Genomic DNA, 23,518 nt, shown 5'->3' on the forward strand with positions numbered 1-23,518 from the left:
TGAACATCATTGAAGAATAAAAGTGATCATTAATAACTTATTCAAAGTCTGTAGGGGAAAAAACCAAACCATAAACGAGGTGTTAAAAAGTAGGGAATTATTTAGTTACAGTATTATGATTTCCAAGTCATTACATTTTTAAGGCAAAATCTTATAGTAACAAAACACATTACTAATGTGTACTAAAATAAGGTTATTTACTTAAAAATGATACATTGGACATAATCTGTGTACAGAACAAGCAATTCATGGTAAACTCAATAAGGCACCTTCTAAAGCAGATGCTGTACAAAATACATTAGTGTGTTACATTTTTATAGTATTCTACACTTCTGGCATATAACACACACAAGAGTGTGACCATTTGTCTCGTTCCACTCTTCTTTCATAGTTTATTTACATCTTCTCTAGGTTAACTACAATGTTATTTTTTCTCCTTTGTATACAATATAGTACATTTCATTTTGGGCATGTCATGTCAGAGCACAAACGTCACTACATGATGTGGGTGGGCTTCTATAATTGCATTCAACGGCAGAACATTACAAAGCAACAATTACATTAGATTTGTCAAAAAAATCAGAAGTTAAGTGCACTCCACTTCTGCTGTACAACCAAGGCTAGTACACCATGGCTCCATAAAGCACCATATCGTGCAACACTGCCAGCTGCTTTTACACATCACCCCTACTTGGAATAAAGATTGTGGGCACAGGATAAAGACCTTTGACTCAGAGGCACTGTCAGGAGAAGGAGGAAGGGCTAAATCATTCGAATATTTCACAGAAAATGAGCACGTAACTTCCCTTTAAAAATATCTGCAATAGCAAAAGAATGTTTTTTAACTTTATATCTCCGCTTTTCAAACATTGTAGACCACTAAAATACAGTCTGTGAAGATAAAGTAGACAAAATGTATCCAAATGATTTGTTTTATAAACACATTCAAATGGTCATTCAGATCAAGATCTAAAATTTTATTCTAGACTACTATGGAGGTAACTTAAAATATTGATTTTACATTTTATTCAAGACCTCAAAAAAGACTGACTAAGAAAATAATTGGGGAAAAGTGATGGATATTGGGAAAGCTGTATGTTTCTTGCGGAAAATTTACATTAAGTGAAACTCAGAATAAACTCAAAATGTAAGCCCACATTTTTCTGTAGGAATATCATGTTTCTTGTGGAATTTAGAAGTTAACCAGGGACACAAAAAGTTTCCTTTCAGTTGCTGTAACAATAAGAATTATATAAGTGACTCAAAATATTTTCCATCTAACTGAAATCACATGGAGCAAGTTAAATAAGCACAAAAAAATCCCTCCATATGAATGTTTAAGAACTTCCAAGGCACAGTCTTGATAGGCCCCAAGATATTTTCCACCCACTTGATATTTGCATTAAAAAAAAGAAAGAAATCACCTTTGCCTGTCCTGGAGGACATTTCTTTGGGTGACAAATGCTTACAATAGTGACCAAGAAAATGGAAGAGTCCTATTACCCTCCCTGACCTTAAAGGCTTCTGAACTCAACAGCATTGCATGAAGGAACAATTTACCTTTAGAGTCTGCACTAATTGTGCTTAATTACGTAAAAATTAATGGGCTAGCTTTGAGCATATTTTTTCCCCCCCCAAATGATTGTTAAAATATCCATATAGACACACTTAGCCTCCAAACAGTGAATGACTGCACAGAACACAGGTATGTGCTCAAGTGCTTTATGCAACCACATACTTTAGTGTTAACATTTTGTTGGGTATCAGGGAATCAAGGAAGCTCCTGTTCAGGCCCATAAAAACAACATATGAATGATACCTCTGAGTATGAACCTCGTAACTGAAGTGCTGAAAAATTATGTTTAAGGCAAAAAGATTTTTTTTCTCTCAGAAAAACCATCTTTGCAGCAGTTGGCTAACTTGACATCAATGTGTAAATCAATTTAGGTCCTAAGATGTCTAACCAAAGATCACCATCCTATTGCCTTGCAAATGCCTAAACAATGGTAAAGAAAACAAGGGGAAAATTACAAACTGTTGAAATTCATGCTTCCAGCAGGGGCTTCCTGAAGACTTGGGAAAAATGAACTAAAAAAATACACAAAACAAGTTTACAGCTAATAATGATGTGGCAACTCCTAAAAGAAGTAACAATATTTTAAATAAGAACGGGTTATTTTAAACAGACCTCCATGCTTTGAAAGTTTAAGCTAGCAGGGTACCTACATAATCATTTTTTCCTTCTTATTGATAAAAATCCTAGGGAAGGGAAAAAAAAAAAAAGCCTATCCCTTACTTTTTTTGGCTTATACCAAACATTTTCCATCTACCTGTGCAAAAATTATGTGCGAAGACATGATTCACAATTTCAAAATCATCATCTATTTCTTGGCAATGGACGGAGAAACTTTTTTTTTTTAAAAGCCCTTTATCATGAGGATTGTGGCACATCATCATATATCTCTTGCTCTTTTCAAATAAGTTAAAAGCATAGTTGACACACCTATGAACTTCTCAGCCAGAATACATATTAATACTTAAAGGCATTACTAAACAAAAGTAATGACTTTATTTAAAAAAAAAAAAAAAAAAGAAATGTCCCTCAAAATAGCTAGTTTTCTATAAAATATGTAGAACTGTTAAATAAAGTCTGTACATCACAATAGAAAATAAAAATACTGCAATCTTTTGCCTGACCATTTACATTATGGGAACTACAGGATTAAAACAAAAAAAAGTAACATGCTAGAAGGCTGTAATTGTTCACAAATCACATTAGTTCTGCATTACATTGTTTTCTATCAGTTGTATTTTCAAGGGAAATTTAAACACATATCAAAACAATCTCCATGTACATATTTTAAGACAACAAATAATCCGGCATAAATCAATCTGAAGTTTTAACATTTTTTCATCAATTTTAGTATTATTCTCAACTTTTTTCTTCAAATCTCGACTATGGCGTGTGTGTGTGTGTGCATGTATCTAATTGTACACATGTACCTAGAACTAGGGTTTTGTTGGCTTTTTTTTTTTTACTAAAGCACAAAACACACTGTATAAATAACTTCCCTTTTTAAAGTTACCAAGAACAAGATTTACAGTACAAAGTTATAGGCACTTGAATTATCAAATAGATTCAATGGTTCCAATACTGTGTGTTCATTCTTCAGATGATTCATGCACTTGAAGCTTCAGCTTGAGTTATGGTACTACTTTCTAACTTCAAAGTAGAAGTGCCAAAGGAGTTATAATCCGTAATTCTGCCTTACAGTAACCTCATGGAGGGTTCTGGCTTTTAATCAACCTGTGTGGGTCAGTGACAAAAAGGAGGGAACTACAGCTTCCTGTGCAGGCCAAATAGTTGGCACAATAAGACCAAATTTTGCAGTTATGCAACTTACTGTATCTTCATGAATTAATTTCAAAGCCATTTCTTCCAAATGTCCTTAACTAGAACTTAAAACATCAACTGATTTACCTTGTCTCAAATCTTGACTTTTGTAACTGTGCACTAAGTGGCCCACAGATGTGGCCTCCTGTGTTTAACCTCAGGGCAAGCAGCTCAAAATCTTCTGCACCTTGTGGATCTTCAAGAGTTCACGTATTCAGTTCTCCTGGTCCTGGCCTTTACTGTATTCTCTAGTCTTCTGAGCACCCAGTGCTTCCTGCCTTTCCCTATTTTGTGTCTGTAAAACAAACTCGTTCACGAGCTTTTCAAAACTTACCTCCTGCCTACTTTTGCCAAATGATGAAAAAGCATGCTCCTACAGCTGACAAATCCCCTCCTTTGTGGAAAAGAGTTCAGAGCATGGCAGGCACCTGTCAGTGAGTCCCAATAAAGTAGAAAGGCAAAACACATCATCAGTGGTCTTTCTGCTAAGATGTAAAGTATTCTGTGGCAAAAATGCTGGTTGCGTGTGGCATTTTGGAAAAAAATGCCAAATTTCATAGTCATCCAATTAAGGAACTCACTAGACCATGAGTGAGATGACTGAGGCAGCCTACACCTCAAGAGAGATTGTTTCAAGCTCTTTACAGACTTAGGTAGGCATTCCTGAACTGATTAATGGTTCACATTTTTGCAGTTCTTGTTGTGATCAAAACAAAAACAGAAATACAATTAAAACTGATATTTCAGAAGATAACTTAATGGCAAAGATTCTGTAGCAAATCTCTGATTGTAGAGCCACAAAATGCATGGAACCCCGACCATAAAAACTTTGTTCATTTAAATGGTTTCTTATATATTCCAAATGACAGCAAAATAATCCTGGCACACACATAAAGGCATAAGGACTGTTAAACTGAGTAGTATCACAAACAGATTCATAACCTACAGGCTCTTTCACAAAAACTTGGTATGGATTGACTAGGTTTTATCAGGTAGAAGGCAAAAAAAAGCTTATATTCTCCATCTCTGTTGAATCCATATAGCTTGTTAGGCTTTCACAGAAAGCACTGTAATCTGAACATTCAATTCAGTACCCAGAGTTTTACTGGAGACTCATTAAGTATGATTGAAGTCCCAATGCAGCTCAAACCAAACCAAAACGTGTATTTCATCAAGGCTGTCCATATACGTAGCATGTAGTGTAGAGAGGCTCTCAGTATCACGGTCTATGAAGTACTGAAAGATTTGATTAGCAGCCTGTAGAAGTGTGCTGAGAAAATACACTGAATCTCAGTTATTTCCTCTTTCCTATTTCTATCTTCCTCACCCACGTTTGAGTGAGCAGATCTAGGAGTCCAGCTTTGCTCTCCAAAGTCATTTTCCTATGTCAAATCTTTACGTCTTGGGATTCCACCATCTTGGCAAGTGTCTTCTTGATCCTCAAGGCAGTGAGCCTTGAGGCAGGATTGTGAGCCCAGCATTCAGACATCAACTTCAATATTGCTCTTAAACACTGTAAAATGAAAAACAAAAGAACAGTAGCGTAACAACTGCCTGATCTGAGGTGTATAATTTTGGTTCACTATCAAGGCCAAATTATAGGACTCTTAAGTCCAAATGTGCAACTTCTACATTTTCTGCAAAACTGTTGGTAGGAAACTATTATAAACGGGTCTGCTGAAAAAAAATCCAAACCCAAACATCCACATCCCAATCCTCCTTTTCCCTCCCCCTCACAGCCTCACATTTACAGGAGCTGGAACTAACTGAAGCGTCAATTTAGTTACCCAAAGATGCATTACCAGAACTTCTCGTTACAACTCAAGAACAGTGATACAAAAATGGCAGTAATAAGCAGAAAAATCTCCACTTTTATGTCAGGAAAACTGTAGAGAATTTTTTTCATTGAAAATGAAGATGTGACAACAGTTCTTTCAGCAGTCCAAAAAAAAAAAAAAGGAGAAAACTGGGAATTCCTAGAAGAAATCAAGGACTTGAAAGAAGAATGGCTATGGCATATTGAACTTGCTATGTGAAATAGTTATGTGTTGTTTACTGGGTTCAAGCTGTGGCCCTTTAAAAACACATCTAAAATGAAAATATTTTAGTTACGTCACAGCCTGTCCTGGAATGTAACAGTAAAAAAGGAAAAAAAAAAAGGAAATCCACAAAGGAATTGCTTCATATTCCATGAAATATCTTCTGCTACAAACCAATATGCTACATACATTAAGATTAATAAATTAAAACTTCATTTAAGTTTTATCTCCAATCAAAACTCTGAACATATTCCACCACAGAAGACCTCAAGTAGAGCAGTATTCATACACTGCCCCTCAGATACTGAATTGAGTCTTTTGAATTGATTTGAGTGTATCTTTCTCCCGCTGGTGCTGTGAGTTTTTCAAAATATCAGAATGTTTCAATGTAGTCCCTATTTCACAATGTTTTAATATTTATTAAACTAAAATACCCTTCCACATTAACGAACAAACTGAACCAGCTTTCCCTTTCTGCATACTTACTTCATCACTGTTCCATCTGTTGGACACGACCGGGCGCAGGCGTTTGACACACACCACTTCTCTCATGTCCTCATAGGATGGGTCATTTGGCACCATGTCATAATATGGCAACTGATACTCTTCAACAATACCTGGAGATAATTGTGAAAGATCAAGAACCATTAAAATGAATAAATCTACATATCTACTCTCAGATGTCCTTAGCCAGGAGCAAAAATTAACTCAACTCTGTGCCAAGTCAAACCAACCGCGCTGTTTTACTGGGATAAAAATCTGAAATTTTCACTGTAACAATGAGACACTCCCCATAAAAGCTCCAATATTATGTTTATTAACTTTAATAGGTACAACAATTCCTTGCAGTGCCTTTGATTTTGATACCCAATGTAGAATTTGGCTTCTTCTAATCCACTACATGCTACAGAGAAGCACAGAGAAAGCGTAAGGTGGAAGAATACAGGTCAAGATCTATAAGGACACAAAAAGAAGAGTGAAAGAAAAGCCAGGATGAGTCACCAAAATATGTGTCAGGAGAAAACTGAATGACATCAGAAATGCAAAGAAGAACAATATCTTATCAATTACGGAAAGAATAATATCACTTTCACAGGGGTGAAACATCTGCATCCCACTATTTCTCCCAAATCAGGCACTCTGCTTTTTGAGCGTGGGAAAAAAAGCCCAAGACGCTTAACTGCAACGATCAAAAGGGTTGAGTTCAGTGATTTTCAAGCTGTTCTCTGGACAGACTATTACTGCTGCTTTTACAGAACACAAGCCTCACGATGAAACAAGCTTGTTATATTATTTCCTGTCGAAGCACTGTTAGGGTAAGGCAAAGGCCTGGTAGATTCTATGATGAATATTTCAAAGTTTACCTCCTGTGACACAGCGCCGAGCCATTTCCCAAATGATCAGCCCAAAACTGTAGATGTCAGCCATGATGTACGGCTGGAAATGGTTTTTATTCAGGCTTTCATCCAGGACTTCTGGAGCCATGTAACGTTTTGTTCCCACTCTCGTATTCAAGGGAACATCAACTTCATTTGTGTCACTGTAGGAAAATATTAGGAAGTTAGTGAACTGTGGGCTATTATAAGACAAGGTATGAAATCTTGGATGATGCAAGCACTACACTGCCAAGCTCCCATTTACAGATTAAATTCTTTCTTATATTTCCCTCTCAATACATTGTACTTTCCTGAAAAAGATTATCCAGTAAAATCATAGTGACTATGGTAGTTGACAGTTTACTGTTTCTTTTGCCCAACAAAACATAGAAAAAAATTCATTAAAAACCAGTGTAAAGATGAATATATTTGGTGACAACTCAGAAAATTATTTGTAAAGGCTTATGCTTTCTTTTAGGCTCTACTGGAATAAGGCTCAAAAATATAAAGTATTCAATAACACTATTATAGTATCACTTCAATTAAATTTCAACTCCTTTTACACTGTTCAAATTTTTTATGAAAGAATTTATAATGAAACTACATGAGAGCAATTACTATAAATGGTCAGTTTTGAATAACAAATTAGGTGGTCTCCTCTTCCTTTCCTCTAAAAATCTTTTATTTTCCATAAGAAGAGTATTTTAATTGTTCTCTTAACAATCTATTTTCATCATGATGCCTACCAGCACTCAAGAACGTTTTACTCTCAAAACTGAAAAAAAAAAAAAATGAAACCATGCAACCAAATTATTCCATCTTCCTTTTAAACTGAATATTTGGTGCATTAAATAAAAAAAAAATATGCTAATGTTTGCCCATTACAGAGGATTTGTTCATCTACCTGTTAAACTTGACCGCAAGACCCAAGTCCGCAATGCAGCAGGTTCCATTTTTCTTTATCAAGATGTTTTTACTCTTCAGGTCCCTGTGTGCAATAGCAGGCTTGCCTTGTGTCCCATAGATCTCCGTGTGTAGATGGCACAGACCACATGCAGCAGAATAAGCCAGTTTGAGGAGAGCCCTGTTGTCCAGCGTTGTGCATTTCAGAAAATCATACAACGATCCGTTTTCATGATAATCTGTAATCAAGTAAAGCTGTGTCCAGGAGCCAGTGCCTTTAATATCTGCAGCTATGAAACCTGTGGAACACAGAAACAAAATTACTGTTGATTTGTACATAAATTTTTTTATGCAGTAGATTCAGTAATAATTCCTAAAGCTATATTGTCTTGTATTGTATCAGAGGATATGCATCCCCCTTATGAAAAGTAATAATGCAGAGGCTCTGACTCTAACTGTACATGAGATTACCACTCCGGTCTTCCAGCACAGACACGGTAGACACGTTTTCAACCAAGAGCAGCAAGATTCTGCCCTTTCAATTACATTTTATTAGCACATATTATTCCACAGAAACTGCCACAGACCCCTCAAGCCACTCTCTAAGACCTGCTCCTCCTCCTCCCTCACACAAGCCCTCCAGCAGGCAAACAAAGCACTGCTTCCTTACCAAGGATGTTTTCGTGACGCATTAAAACAGTTTGGTAAATCTCTGTTTCTCGGAACCAACTGGCTTCTTCTGTGGTGAAAAACACTTTGACTGCCACTTTTTCACCCCTCCATTTGCCCATCCACACTTCACCATACCGTCCTTTTCCAACTTGCCTCACCATCTGAATTTGTTTGGCAATAGTGCGCTGAACCTAAAGAAGATTAAAAAAAGAAATGAAAAAAAGAAAGAAGAGGGTATAAGACAGAGGAAGGAAACCCAGCAGTTTACCAAAAATACTTGGCCAGGTTGCTTCTTAAGCTTGGATTGCTTTGAATTTTGTTCCTATTATAAGATTTGTTCTATGAAATTTTCCACTATTCCAGTGCCTTACAGCACCCTCACAGTGAAGAACTTATTCCTAATATCCGATCTAAACCTACTCCCTTTGAGTTAAAAGCCACTTCCTGTTGTCCTATCACAACATGCCCTTGTGAAAAAGTCCCTCTCTGGCTTTCTTGTAGGTCTCTTTAGGTACTGAAAGGCCTAAAGGTCTCTCTGAAGACTTCTATCACTCAAAAAAAAGCAAATCTATTTTATTGGTCAGTGGACACTAAGAAAATAAAATCTCTGAGTTCACTCAATTTGGTACTTGTACTAGCCATTTATTGCATTTTTATCTTAGTGTCTGTGGGCTCTAAGTTTTCTTTAAATTTTGCTGATGCCAACAGATTTCATAACATCATCTAATTCTGCACTTCATTTTAGTTAATTATATGAAGACGAGCTTTAAACATGTTCAGTTTGTACTTAATTTTTCATAATAATTGCATATAAAACCATACAAAACATTAATATTCTGTATGGATAAACTGCTGTGTTCTAGGCATTGGATACAAACCAAACTTTGTATGTGATGGAGAGAAATTCAGGGAAGAAAAAAATCTTAGGTTATAATTTACCAACAACGGTAATCCTGATCCACTCCCAGAACTCTGTGACTGGTCAATAAGGTCTTTTAATGACTCCCCAGCTGGAATAAATGCTTCATCTTGTTCCAGGTCACGATTATAACAGTGCCTCTTTGCCATGGACTTACAGTAATGCCTGCAAAAGTAAGAGGAGTTAAGCTGAACTCCAAAACACTCTTCAAAATATGTACCAAACTGATCTAGGAAATGAGCTATTTAAATGTAGAAATTTTCTAAAAGAAAGAAAAGAGAATCAGATTTTGCCGTATCTTTTTTTTCCCCTGAAATGTACTTACATAGTTTTTTCCTATTAAGAAGTTGTAAAGCATGTACAGGCACGTCAGTTGGTTATGACTCAGGTGGAAAACCAGCATTTTAATAGTCAGCTCACAGCCAGTGTTCCTAGTATAACATCCCTTGATTTTGGTTTAAACTTACAGGTTGGACCTCGAACCATGGCAGATGAGGCTGACAACCTTTCCTCTGAAATTTCTAGACCAATGACCACCTCCAGCACAGGGCTGGAGCTGACAGAGGCACCCAGGGGCACCTGAATGAATTGCCATAGCTCAGCTGGTCAATTATTTAGTTTTGGAACACAGTAGAAAAAGGAAAATCTCAGAAGCGGATGGAATTTAATTATCAAAAGTGACTGAAGTTACGTGTAGCTTAGAAAACTGCACATACTTTGTAGCCAGAGGAAAGGATCAAATTCACTTAAAATTCTCTGCTGTGAACATTTTGTTTTACCTAGCAGTGCAAACTGCTACCCACAGAAATGTGACATTAAGTTACAATGGTTTCCAAGCTACATATGAGCAACTGAGTACATTTACAAAATAACTGTTCTGTTTACACTGGATTTGCAAAATTAAAAATGTTGCCAACAAAGAAAGTCCTTTCCTTACTTGTAACAAAAGCAGCTAAATAAGATGACCATGACAATTATGCAGACTGCCATAGAAATCAACACTGCCATCCAACGGATGCTGCCATCAAAAAGTCCATCTATTCGACAAAAAAGAGAAAGAGAAAAAAAAGGTAAAGTTTCTAAAGTCTATAAATTAAACACATATTGTAAACAGTTTATTTAGGTATATTTTCATATACTGTGTATCAAAGTCAGTATTGACACCAGAAAAGCAAAGAATGTCATTTGGATGAAAATAAACAAACAAAAAAAGGATTTAACTTGAGATTTTGAAGTTGTTGACTCCTGTTAGTTTAGAAATAGAAAGATTTAGAGCAGTAAGATTCTGAGAAGGTATAAAGCAACAGTTAAACCAGTAAGACTTGCCTAGCAATGAATGAGTAAGTGCATGAAAAACTATTTTCACTGGGAACAACAGAAAGAAGAGAATGAATTTACAGCAGAGAACAGTAAACAATGCCAGAATACCTTTTTGTGATACATTCATAATGGCAAAAGCATAGCAGAAATTAGAAAAAAAAATTTCAAAAAAAAGAACAGATTCTGGAACCAAAATAAAACCAGATCAAGAGATCACATGCAGATCAAGGTATTAGCACACTGAGAAAGAGACTAAAAATACCATGAGTGATGGTATTGATGAAGAAAAAGATTAACCTGAAAGTGGCAAAAAAGGAAAAGTGAAAATAGAGGATGAAGTGTAATACAGAGCTTCACAGAAAAACTACTTAATCCAGAAAAAGCAGATCTGTGGAATACTATAATTACATTTTCTCATGTTTAGCTGTTGATTAGGAAGAACAGAATCTACATAGGGAGCATTTATTAGCAGCAGTGTTAACACACAGGAGTTGCTTACCTGTGCTGTCAAGAGGTGGTAAGGTTGGTTGTAAATCCTGATTGCAGAAATCAGTACGGCAGCACTCGATCGTCCGACGCAACTGTGCTTTGGGTGAGTCCTGTTCAAGGAGAATCAAATAAATGTTCACATTCTGAAGACAAAACGTGGACAGGTGGTGCTATGGCTACAACACAGCATGGACAAAAGCCGAAGCTATTTTATTTAAATAACACTTCAACCACACCGTTTAATATATGAGGATCACTTCACAGTGGTAGACAGGCATCATATAATCTCTTGGAGTGCATACATTAGATATTACTTTTTTTTTTACATTTCACAGGACTTTTTCTACTTTGTGAACAAAAATACATGGTTTCTACTTAAGTTGCTATTTCATAAATTGTAAATTTTTTAAGGTTAGTCAAAACCAGTTAATAATATGTTAAATAAATACTGCTCTAAAGACACACCCCAATCGCTTTAGATGCTTTTCTCTTGTACTCATCATAGCAGCATTGTTTGCTTTAAAAACATCTTCAGTACACCATATACAAGACAGAGGGGCATGAAAATTAAACTGAAAGTAAGGCACTAATATAAAAACGAGAACAGTCTCAGGAGGACATCATGACACCTCAGGTCTGATTTGCAGTAACGCTGAACACTCACAAGCAATAACTGAAGTCAAAAGTGCTTCCAAAAAGCAGTGCTATGACAACTGTGTTATACAGAAACTCAAGCCATAGGGATTTTAAACTTTAAAATTATCCAGAACAGTGATAGCACTGAGGTGGGCAGGGAGAGTGGCTGGGTGAGCTCTGCTTCCACCTCAGTACTCTCAGATGAATCCCATCAGGCCCCAGTGACAGCAGGTCACCACTTCCTCCAGGACTGCAGGGGCTCTATTCTGCTCCCCATCCCTGCCTATCAGCTCAAGGGGCTGGCTGCCCTGAGGATAACCAGTCTCACTATTGATGGCTGAGGCAAAGAAGGCATTAACTACCTCAGCCTTTTCCTCATCCTTGGTTACAATTTTCCCTTCTGCATCCAACAAAGGATGGAGATTTTCCTTGGCCCTATTTTTGTTGTTGACGTATTTATAAAAACACTTTTTACTATCTTTCAAAGAGCTTCTCCTGCAGAGAACTCCAACAAGCTAAGATTCTATTTCAATCTTTGCTCGAGCACCATCAAGTGTCCTTCCTGCCACTACTCACTCATGACTGTTTGGTCCTATTCTTCTCAGTGGTAAAAGGCAACATGCAAAATTCTACAACTACAGTTGTAAACTACAGAAATTTAAACTGTCTATGCAGTTTCCCTACATAAGCTCCATGGAGACCTAAAATTTTAATGGTATCTCATTTTTTTACCTTGCACTGGAAGTCTGAACCTTCATACTTCATGCAGCCAGAAGCAAGTGTCGGTTCTCCATGTTCATCTTCCTCAATGATAGCAAAGCAATGCCCATTAGTTCTGGAATAAACATATCACTTGTGCTTTACCAGCATGTTTGTAATTTCATATGCAGCATCAGTTGACCATGAACCCATTAAGAATATTAGAAAGAAAATATCTAGAAAAATTCTTTAACACAGTGGCTACCATCCAGTTTGAGAACAAAAGACTCCCACAGGATTCTCAAACACCACATACAGGGAGGCCTTCTCACCAATAATCTGTTTTCTGCTTCCTCAGCCCTCTTCAAGACTGCTCATATCCAACCACAGACACCCAGTTTAGGAACAACTGAGGGGATGGAAAAGCAGACTAAAAAAAGCTTACTAACACAATTTTATAGGTTTAAACAGAATTTACTCATGTCTGTTTTGAAACTACAATGATAAACTCTCAAAGAGAAGTCCCAGTATGTGTATGGTGGCTGTTTCAAGATCTACAGCTTAGCCAGCCTTTTCCCACGTAAGTTCTCTCAAATATTCAGCCTTTAGGGCAAAACAAACAAACAAACCACCGAATCCACTTTCTAAAACTGACAGTAACAAATTAATTACATTCTTTAAAAAAAAAAAAAAGACCCTTAAATTCCTCACTATCTCATTATACAACTGCTTTGACTTCTATACTAGCTGAAAATGTCAACAATATTTGTAAGGAATCCTACACCAAATTGCAGTGCTAGGTCTGTGATTTCAATGCCTGTAAAAGTAAGATTTGAGTAAATCAAACTTCATTCATTCCCTTACTAAGGAAAACAAATCTAGAAATAATTTTGTCTTTACTACAATCTATTTAAATGAATGTAAAGAGATGCAAATTTGGGAAGCAAAACGCCATAAAATACCCTGCATATGGACACTGCGTTGAAGTGTCATTAACTAACAGCTTTATTATCAGCACAATGACCTATACAGTCACCAGCTCAGACAAAAATTAGTAAGGCCTATACTGACTGCACACACTAGAGGGCAATAAAAACCAATAAATAAATACCAAAGGATTTGAAAACAAAATACTACAACATTTTCTTGGTGCAAAACTATGTCTGTAAGATATTACCTGGGCTTACATTTAAAAAGACAGTAGTGTTTATTCTACCTCCTTGGGTTCCATAAAAACTGCCTTATCTGCCAAGTGACAGCTGTAGAGAGGCTGAATACTATGCGTTAAAGTGAAGACTCCAATTACTGCAGCAAGTAACATGTTTTCTACTATGTATATTAATTCTTAAGGCAGAAAACACAAGGGCCTTAAGCATGAACTGCAAATGAAGAGAAACCAAAGACATTTTATGATATGAAAAACACCTTAAGCAAGCATATAATCAAGTGCATGAGTCTGTTAGGACCCTTATGCCTGTCAAAGATAACACTTCCCTCCTGTCCCTACATGTTCACAGGCTTTTCTTTTTTTCCCCCCTGCCTTTCCTTCACAGGTGATAACTAATGAACACATAACAAGAATTCTCAGTACATGGCTATGTTGTCTAGGTGAAAAAATAAGCAAACAAGTGGTGGTATCAGAAGGCTTAGGTTTGGGTCACTTAATACACACCCAATTATAAAATACTACAGGTTATTTACTCAGTCCTTGAAAGCAGTTGTTGGGGATGAAGTTGCCAGTTGCAAACGGTTCTAAGTTATGGTGAAAACTGTATTGTTTACATACAGATGACCATGGGTTTTAACACTTGGCTCTTCACAGAACCAGTGAGTGTCAAATCAATTATGGTTAAATCACCTGAGAGAACCTTGGTCAGCTCTCCAGAGGGAAGCTTGCTCTCTCCAAAGCCAAAATGAGTCTCTTCAAAGAGCCTTTCTAAGCCTCAATGCAATACTCACATGCACGTGTTATTAATAGCATCATCTGGACAATGTCCCGAGCAGTAGCACTTCAGAAAAGGTAAGGTGTCCTCTGGAGCAAGTGTGACTCCATTTGCTTGTTTCTTTTGGTCAGAATTTGTCTTCATTCCTGTGCCATGAAGCATGTCTAGATTTTGACCTGCACATTAAAAAAAATGAAGTATTTTTGCATCTCTCTGGTTCAAGACTTTTACAGGCAAAACACGACAACAGAATAATTATATTAATAAATAATTGAACTATGCAAGACACAAGAACTTCCTCTCCCAAGATTATGGCAGAAATTTGAGTTAGTAATTTTATTCTAGAAATACCTAGCTCAAATATTTTTTTTACCTTAACAGCAGATTTTCCAACTCTAATAAATCTGAACAGAAAGATACTTTCCCTTTTTAAGGTGGGGCAGAAAAGTAGTGATGTAACAGGTTAGAATTTTCTGAAGAAAGCCTTTCTCATTCATGTATTTAGAAAACCAAAATGCTGACTGCTTGATAACCACAACAAGAATAATTTCATGCATGACTGAACGTACTTAATATGCAATTTTCTAATTTTCTGAACTGAAGTAACTTTTTATGGATTCAGAGTCTCATAGAAGAGCAGTAATAACTCCAAAATCTCTTGGGTTTTTTTGATCTCTGTATGCATTAGTACTTCAAAACACAGCTAAAGTAAATCTTGTTTGCAAATTAAATTTCAGTAAACGACAGGAATATCCATACAGACGAGCTTTCACAGAATAGAAATAGGGCTACATTATGTTACAAGCAGCCCTCAGTTTCTCAACAGTAGGAGAGTTAAGCATCATTTGTCCTTGTTCATATTATTAATGTGCTTTCGTGAATGTAGGCATTCAGAAGAAAACATCCACCTCTTTTCTTCTTAGTGAAGAACATCCGGAAAAAAAAATTTAGGAACATATTCTGCCCCCTTTGGAATATGCTTTGTATCACCATACGAGATAAGAACATCTTCACCCATCTCCTCCAGCTTTATCATACCTGATTTTACCAACAGAAAATTGCTTTCTGTCCACCACTTGACAGGATTGTGAACAAACTATCACCTGCTCAGATACAGTTTACAGCAAATGGCTGTGTGAGGCTCAGCGTGCAAAGTAAGAAAACACCAGTTAGGACCAACAGAAGCTTTTACAAATTCAGTTATTACCCTCAATACTTCTCAAAAATAATTTAGTCACAATAAAAATCTCAATTTATCTAAGGAAAAAAAAAAAACCAAACAAAAACTGACCAGAAAACACAGTCTCTTGCAACAGATTCTTGTGACTTCCTGTCAAACCAACCAAACCCTGGCTTTAGAGTGATGAGAACATCAGTCTCCTGTTGTACCTCGCTTGAAAGATGTGCAGAAAAGCTTGATTAAGACCCTGTGCACTGTCATTCAGACAAATGTGAAATTAAATATTTGTGAAATTTGATCTTATTGTTCTGAAAAGAGCAGATTTGCAGATTTCCTTATCTGATTAATGCAGCTCACCTAGTGCACAGTCCTGATTCAGCCAGGTAATGAAACTGTGCTTTTTTTGGATACAGCTAAGAGAATACTCTAAGAAAGTACAACACCATCTATCTAAACTCTCAAATCATTTAGCCATGTGTTATTTGAAATGTGGTTTTCAAACAGTACTTCACTAATGCTGCAGTTCAACAGTCCTGATATGTACAAAACTGTTAACAAGAAACAAGGTCCGGTGCCATAATAACTGAGTTTACCTGGGCAGTAGGTATTTCTGATTTAACCAAAGAAATTCTGCACAACTGAAATAGCTCCTCCACCCGTCCCCTCTCTCTTTCTACACATTTCTTCCCAGCATAAACTGAAAGCTCGTTTTAATCCATGCTACAGATATTTCACAACATTTCATATTCACATTTAAGAGATCCTTACCTGTTCAGAGAACAGGTAATTCTACTTAATATTTAAAGGAAAAGCCACTGCATATGTGCAAATATTGTCTTTTTTTCTTCTTCATTTTCTTGAATGACTAAGGTATCTTTCCCAATTAATGTTATAAAACCCCCCTTACCTTCAGGGACATTCCACATGTTAGAAGTCTGAATGCTTTATGATCTATGTCTCATCAGTCACTCATTCACCTTCCTACCCTGATCACTGACTGCAATTTTTTAAAATTTGCTAGAAAAGAAATCAAGGAACCCTTAAAGCATGGTTTCTTCTGATTCAGAAGAAACAGAACAACATTTTTATGCAGGTCTAGCATCTTTTAAAGCAGTATTACTCTTTGTAAACTAACACTGAAGCATGACTACAGCTATACCAACCTTTTATACTAAAGCTGAGATGAACTACGTTTTCCCTCTTCATTTATTAGGATGAACCGCTTTATAAGATCTATGAACAGCACATACCAAATAAAATCCAAAATAGATAACTGTATTTTCAAAGAACCAGCATCTTTGTCTTTTGCAGAGTTTCTATAGGCAAAGATTTTTATTCAAAGCAAGAACAGACTATAATTTCATTGTTTTCGTAGTGTGAAAAAATACTCCATAGTAGCCTGCTTTCATCTTACAGGTAATATCTGAACTGCACAAGGGATGGAGGGGGGGAAGATCACTTGACTCATGCATCCTTACTTTCCAAGACTGTAAAGAAAACTCTTATTAGACAATGATGAGGAAAAAGCTGATGGGGCTCCAAGTTCCCATTTCATCATTTGCTCTGCCCCACCATACATACTGCATTCATTGCAGACTTCTAGAAGTGTGAACAACTGCTAAAGACAGGACGGCATTTAAACGGCTTTCTGTTAAACTTTATTTTAATAATATAAATACAATTTTTAAAAAAGTTAATAGTAAGTTGTTAAAATAGGACAATGTCTGCCAATGTATCATATCCAGTCCTTGATCAAAAATATAAATTATTCAAAGCACTACCTCTTCCAATCACAGAAAATAAGTTAGACTATAAAATGTATTTCAAAGAAGCACAGGATATTAAAAATTCCACTAGGTCAGAAATCTAAGTCTACTTGAAAGCATGGCTTCAAACACAAATATTAACGTGGATAAGTCTCTAAAACATACTGTGCGTGACACTGAGGTGCTACTAACCACTAAAAGCTGAGCTAACCTGGTTGCAAGTCAATGCCAAGATACATGTATAATTTCATTAAGTCTTCTGATCTAAGAAAAACAAAAAAAAAAACCCAGCTCTATTAATAAATTCAGAGAGAGCAGTAAATGAAGACAAATACAAAAGCTAAATTATGCCTACAGTTTGTTATTTAACTGTATCCCCTCTTCCTCCACACATACAGCTGCACCGTGGCCAACAGCAGTCAAGTTGTTCGACAGCTTTCTGAATTTGTAATAGAGATGTTGCCCACAAAAACATTTCTATTCCAGAGTACACGATCCTTAAAAGGGATTTATCCCAGCAGAACTACAGGACGAGTGGCATTTCTTTGTAGCTATTCCGATCTATGCTTGCAAACTCCAAGAAATCCAACATTTAAATAAGAATGCCAGAAGACCACTTTCACCTGACCTCCTGCTGGTGCTATTGCTGCTCGCTGGGGCCAGCTCAGGGCTCACCCACACTGGGCCCTTCTCAAAGATGGAAGTTGGACCAACACTCTTTATGTCAGATACGCCTTCCTTATGAAAAAGGACATATCTTGAAAATTTTATGTGGTAGTTTTAAGTTACACTGCAAAATTATCCACTCCATATTTACCTATCACAAACTTCCATAATGATTTAACTTGTTCTGCTGTGTGAGTTAAACCTTGGTACAACTGACACGGATTAAGTACAATACTAGTACATGCCCTTTAAAGACAAAATAATAAAAAAAAAAAAAAAAATTCAGAAAAACTGTATGAGTGCAAAGAAAGTATCTTAAATGCTTCTATGAGCTCTGTGTCTTGCATTTTAACCATAATTCTCCCTATAGTACTTTTTTATATATCAAGGCTGTGATCTCCAAAGACCAGGTATGTTAGAGGTAGCTCCTCCAGCAGAACTGGTTCCTAAAAATCACAGCACGTTCCCAGACTACTTGTTTAAAATCTCTCTCCTTCCCTCCAGCTCTCCCAGGAGCTACACCAGTGCTCAACACAGACAGGCAGCCCCTGCCTCCTTACCTTCCCAACCAGCAATCCCCAGCCTCTGTTCCCACTTCTCCTCCCCAAAAAAGTCACTTCTGAAGACAACTACTCTGTTCTTATGCATTAAGCATAAAAGCCAGAGACATGAAAATGTTGTGTATTTTTCTTTAAAAAAAGTACACTGCATTCTAATTTAAATTAAATGGACTTTTAAAGAATAAAGTTACTTAAACGTGAAATTATAATAAAGCAATAGATCAACTTCTAATAATCCCTTAGAAGGACTTTAATTAGACAAATATTGAAGAATACATGTTCACTACCCATAAAGACAGATGCAGTCATTAATTGGGGAAATCACTAGTAAACAGAACTATACTGTCTTCAAGTAATGAATCAGCTACTGACAACTCTAACTTCCATTCTACAGATTTTAGAATATTTTATTTCAGATTAGTTTATATATTTGAATTCAGTACCTATTTCACCTGAAATTAAGAAAATGCGTAAAGGTTTTAAAACGTATTAATTTTATCTATCTCAAATATCTGAATAAAAGTAATTAGAGCAGTGAAATCAAACCTCAACAGATTTTTTTTCCACTTCCCTGAAGAACAGTGGCAACTTCAAGGCCATTTTAATATTTAATATTGACACTAATTATTTTTAAATTTAACTTTTAATAAACCTTCTACATATCGAACACTATTAATGCATTTTTAGTCAACTAATTTACAAGGATTATAACACTGGTCTTCTGCAGTGTCTCTGAAGAATACACGAAGGTATGATGAACGACAAATAAAGTAAACTGCCAGCAACACAGCACAAGACCTACAAGAACAAGTTTGAGTATACGTTAAGCACTTTACTGTTCTGTTACATATATTGATCAGGTATGCTCATCAGTGCATACCTGATCAGCAAGTGTTTCTTTGTAACAATGAAGAAAGCACTTTACTCAGAAGTAAAACTGGTTCTCTGAACAAAAAACTTGCACTAGGGGGAGGACAAAAGCCTGTTTGCTGCAGTCCTCAACTGCAACTGAAGCTGTAACCTCTTGCCTTAGATCAGCAAAAATAGGTGGATGAAGATGCAGAGCAAGTCACAGATTTAAAGCTATTGCAAAGGCCCTCCACAGCAAGGAAGGAAACACAAAAATGTTTTAATTGAAAAGGTTGTTATTAAGTATACCCATCTGCAACCCAGGCTTATTTTTGACCATTTCTCAACATAAGTGAAGAAGTCCCGTAAGCTACAAAGAAGATAAAATCCAAAGGGTAACCACTGCTCCCCCTGCTCTGTAGTAACGACCTGAGAAATTGCAGCTGTTCACCAATAATGTCATGGAATTGCCTCTGTTTCTGCTGTTATTGTAAGAATATTTTGACATTAATCAACACATGCAGCCACTTGCTTTTTCAAGTTACCTGCTAAGGAATCTGCACGTTTACAGACACACTTGCTATTATCATTCTCTCAGGTCTTGGTAAGCCCTGAAATTCCTACCATTCTGAAGAAGCTTCCAAAAAAAGCAAGGAAGCAAAGCATTAACTTGTGTGCCAGATACTCAAAGCACAGACTTTGAGTTTCTACTTTCTCTGCTTTTCCTTCTTCTTCCTGTAAATCACACAAATTCTCTTCAATTCCTCATAATGAATCTTCTCCACCTCTGCCAGTTACTTTATGATGCATTTTTGCAACATCCCACATATATTTTCCTTGTTGAAACTATTTTTCCACTTCTTCAAGACTTTTCACTTTAGACTGTCTCTTTCCTAAAAAAAATTTCAAATACTTCGTGACTATCAACTTAATTCTTTCCTCCATGAATAGAGGGACAAGCAGAGAGACCTGACTGTTTTTTACTCACCATCCTTGGAAACCAAACATATTTCATGTTTGAAGAAAAGCCCTTAGGCAACTTGCAAAGAAACAACAGTGTTTCAGTAAGCTCAACTTTTCCATGGCTTTCAGAATTCCCTCAGTATTGATCTGAAAGTCAGGAATATTTCTGAGATAAGGCAATTTCTTCTTCAGAAGTTGGAAAAAAAATTTTCAGTCTTTAAGCTTAATTTAGCTATAATACTTATTAGAAGTTATTTACCGAACCATTATTAATCAATATGGTCATGGAAAGAGTTAGTGTAATTTAATTTGAAGTAACTAGAAGACCCGTATATTTAGAATATTATTTCTATTTGTATCTAAAGAGGAAAATGGTTGTTAAGGCCTATGAGTAAAATGCTAAATATTGACTAATGCAAAGGGGTAACCATGACTTCAGCAAAAAGAACAAAGCATATCTTTCCCAGTCTCTTCAAGGGAACAAGGGAAGAAACTGGTATCTGCTGCAAGAAGCAGCAAAACCGCTTGAATACAAGTAGAACAAGCTCCACTGTAAAACACTGTCTGAGACTTTCAGAGTGGAAGAGACATCTAGAAGTCACCTGGTACCACCACCTGGTCAAAGCAGGACCAACTTCTACGTCAGACCAGGCATTCCAGTAAAATTCCGACTGTATCTAAGGATGAATGTTGCACAACCTCCCCAGGCAGCCTGTTCTAATACTTAACCACGCTCACAGTAAAAATTTCTTTCCTAATTTCTCACCAAAATTTCTTTTAGAGTGTGCCCATAACCAACCTACGCACCTTAGAGATATCTGCAAATATGTGCAAATCGGTACTACAAACTTCAACTACACCCAAAACCAGGCTACTTCTTGAAAATTAAAAACTGCATGCCCACATGGATGCAGGGATGAGGGACCGGTCTGGAGAATTTTCCTCTTTCAACTTAACTAATGTGACGAAGACAGAAGAATCCTGGATTTATGTTTGTGTTGTTGCTTTCAACCTTGAAATCTTCGCTGCAACGGCAAAGTATCAAACCAAGGCCGACGTTCTTTCCCACTCCTGGAACACAGGTGTGCATGTGTACACACACACAGACTGAATCAAGCCAAACATCAGTGCTTAGAGCACATCTAGAAGCTTGGTGACACTACTCTTAGCCTCTGCAGGTTAAAGAGATGAAAATGCACAAGGAACTTGGCAATTACGCAAAAACACCTGTCCGGTTTTGGAAGAAAAGTGTTTACAAGTCCACAGGCTGTACCAAACAATACAGAACCCTCAGTGTGCTCACAGCTGCCTCCTGGAGCAAACCCCACAGGAAACTCAAAAGGAAGAACAGCAGTTTCAAATACCTTTAGCTAAAGTGTAATACTGCACAGATGCAGAGAGGACTTTTGCTCCATAAAAGCTTAGCTGTGAATGTGTGTTTGGGGTAGGACTTGAAAAAGCTTAGATATGTGCTCTGAGACACTATTCATTTAAATACCAGCACATGGGAAGAGGTTGATGCAAGTCTGCTCTTCAAATCAGTTGTCAAGCTGTGGATCAAGCATAGTCTTGAAAGAGACAGCTCTGCTACATCCTTTAATCTAATATTGCAGATACACACCAGAAACAGAACAGAAAGACTGTCATTTGGGTACTTACCAGGCTTCCTCCTCTCCCCATTTTAATGGGTTCATTGAATTGTGATTCTTGAAAGTAAATAGCTCATATAATATCTCAAAATCAAGCACTAAGCAGTAATTGATCTAAGCATGGAAAGAGAATATGGAACCTTTTATAATGAAGTATTTAAATGGCAGTACCAAATTAGTCTTCTCTGTTTCTCTGAAAACATATGGAAAGCTCTGTGCACAAACACGTGAAAGGTGCAGAGCTGGGAGAACAAGTCATCTTACACAGAGACCCGTGAGGGATGTAGGTGCCTGCTGGACAGACAGAGCTCTACCGCTCAAGTGCCAGCCACAGCAATGCAGTACCAGCAACAGCTCAGATACCATTCTGCCCTTCTGCCACTTCTCTAAACTACAAGCAATTACAGAATCAGATCTGCCAGACAGAGCTGCTAATAAGGAGTAAGGAAATAATCATAAAGTGGAGTTTCCCATGAACTAGTTATAATCTTTATACTTAAGCTTCAATTCCTGATAGGGTATGAGATAGTAACATTGGTCTGTTCCCAATATTATTTTTTAATTCAATGTAATTTGACAAAGGAGTCAATTTTCAGAGTTTTTAATAACTGGTGGTTGGAAAGACAAAGGATGTACAAATGAGTGTCTTCACTAACTGAAAAGCAGGCTATTTGTGAATATCTCACAGACTCAGCTTGGCCCATCAAGTAGGCACAACAAGCTAATTTACATTGGTTACACTATCTCTTGGTTGCTGGGAGCACCAGAAGGCATGGGGAACTGCATACTGCAATCTCTTCAGTGAGTCAAGTTCAAAGGGATCACGCATGCACACCTGTAGGGAACTGAAACTCAGGAAGTCAAACCATCAATTCTGCTGGTGATATAACTTGCTCCACGGTGTATTTTTGGTACTGTCTCTATTTAAGCATTTGTTAAATAGACTTAATCTGTACTACAACACCTGACCACTAGAATGTCCTTCTTTTCAGGGAAGTGTCCATACGGCATGTCAGACAGACCAGTCACCTGCTTGCAAAAGAAACTCCAAATGAAAAAAATCCCACTTCAAGCACCGGAAACCACACAACTCTGTTCCGAATCAAAAACATGAACTTATTTCACCTAGTACATATTTACCTTGAACATGGAGAATGATTAGCAGATAGGCTCCAAGCAATTGCTCATGAACTCTCAATCGAGTCATTGTTCACTTTTAATCCTTCCTGTGCAAGGCGACTGGCCCTTCTGCTTGACAAATGTTAAGCTCAGTCTGTTCGGTGAAGCCTAATACAAGATTTGGTGCTTGACTGCAAAGATGCTTTCCTAACTTTTCCACCTTTGTTTCCTGAAAGATACAATAAAACAAAGTGTTAAGAAACTCTCTGTATTTCGGAAGAAAGAAAAAATACTCATGGTTTTTCATCCCATTGATTGTAACCATGTGGCTGGAAAAAAAAAGCATGTGTTTATTAAGATTTATTAAGAAAACATT

The 23,518-nt window shown here is 36.9% G+C and overlaps 1 protein-coding gene across 2 annotated transcripts in view; it reads right to left on the reverse strand.

Annotated features, from left to right (window-relative positions):
* Positions 1 to 180: 180 nt before the first annotated feature.
* BMPR1A (bone morphogenetic protein receptor type 1A) overlaps positions 181 to 23,518 on the reverse strand; it is a 79,839-nt gene continuing 56,501 nt past the window's right edge. For both annotated transcript variants that reach the window (XM_032694701.1, XM_032694702.1), the window contains exons 3-13: positions 23,164 to 23,371; positions 14,407 to 14,566; positions 12,481 to 12,583; positions 11,123 to 11,222; positions 10,241 to 10,340; positions 9,324 to 9,468; positions 8,383 to 8,575; positions 7,714 to 8,011; positions 6,798 to 6,973; positions 5,920 to 6,050; positions 181 to 4,907 (exon numbers count right to left, since the gene is read on the reverse strand). In XM_032694701.1, coding sequence (XP_032550592.1) covers positions 4,782 to 4,907; positions 5,920 to 6,050; positions 6,798 to 6,973; positions 7,714 to 8,011; positions 8,383 to 8,575; positions 9,324 to 9,468; positions 10,241 to 10,340; positions 11,123 to 11,222; positions 12,481 to 12,583; positions 14,407 to 14,566; positions 23,164 to 23,230 — 1,599 coding nt within the window. In that variant the 5' untranslated portion in view covers positions 23,231 to 23,371 and the 3' untranslated portion in view covers positions 181 to 4,781. The remainder of the gene's footprint in view (positions 4,908 to 5,919; positions 6,051 to 6,797; positions 6,974 to 7,713; positions 8,012 to 8,382; positions 8,576 to 9,323; positions 9,469 to 10,240; positions 10,341 to 11,122; positions 11,223 to 12,480; positions 12,584 to 14,406; positions 14,567 to 23,163; positions 23,372 to 23,518) is intronic.

The sequence above is a fragment of the Chiroxiphia lanceolata genome, chromosome 8, assembly GCF_009829145.1.
Source record: "Chiroxiphia lanceolata isolate bChiLan1 chromosome 8, bChiLan1.pri, whole genome shotgun sequence".
NCBI lineage: Eukaryota > Metazoa > Chordata > Aves > Passeriformes > Pipridae > Chiroxiphia > Chiroxiphia lanceolata.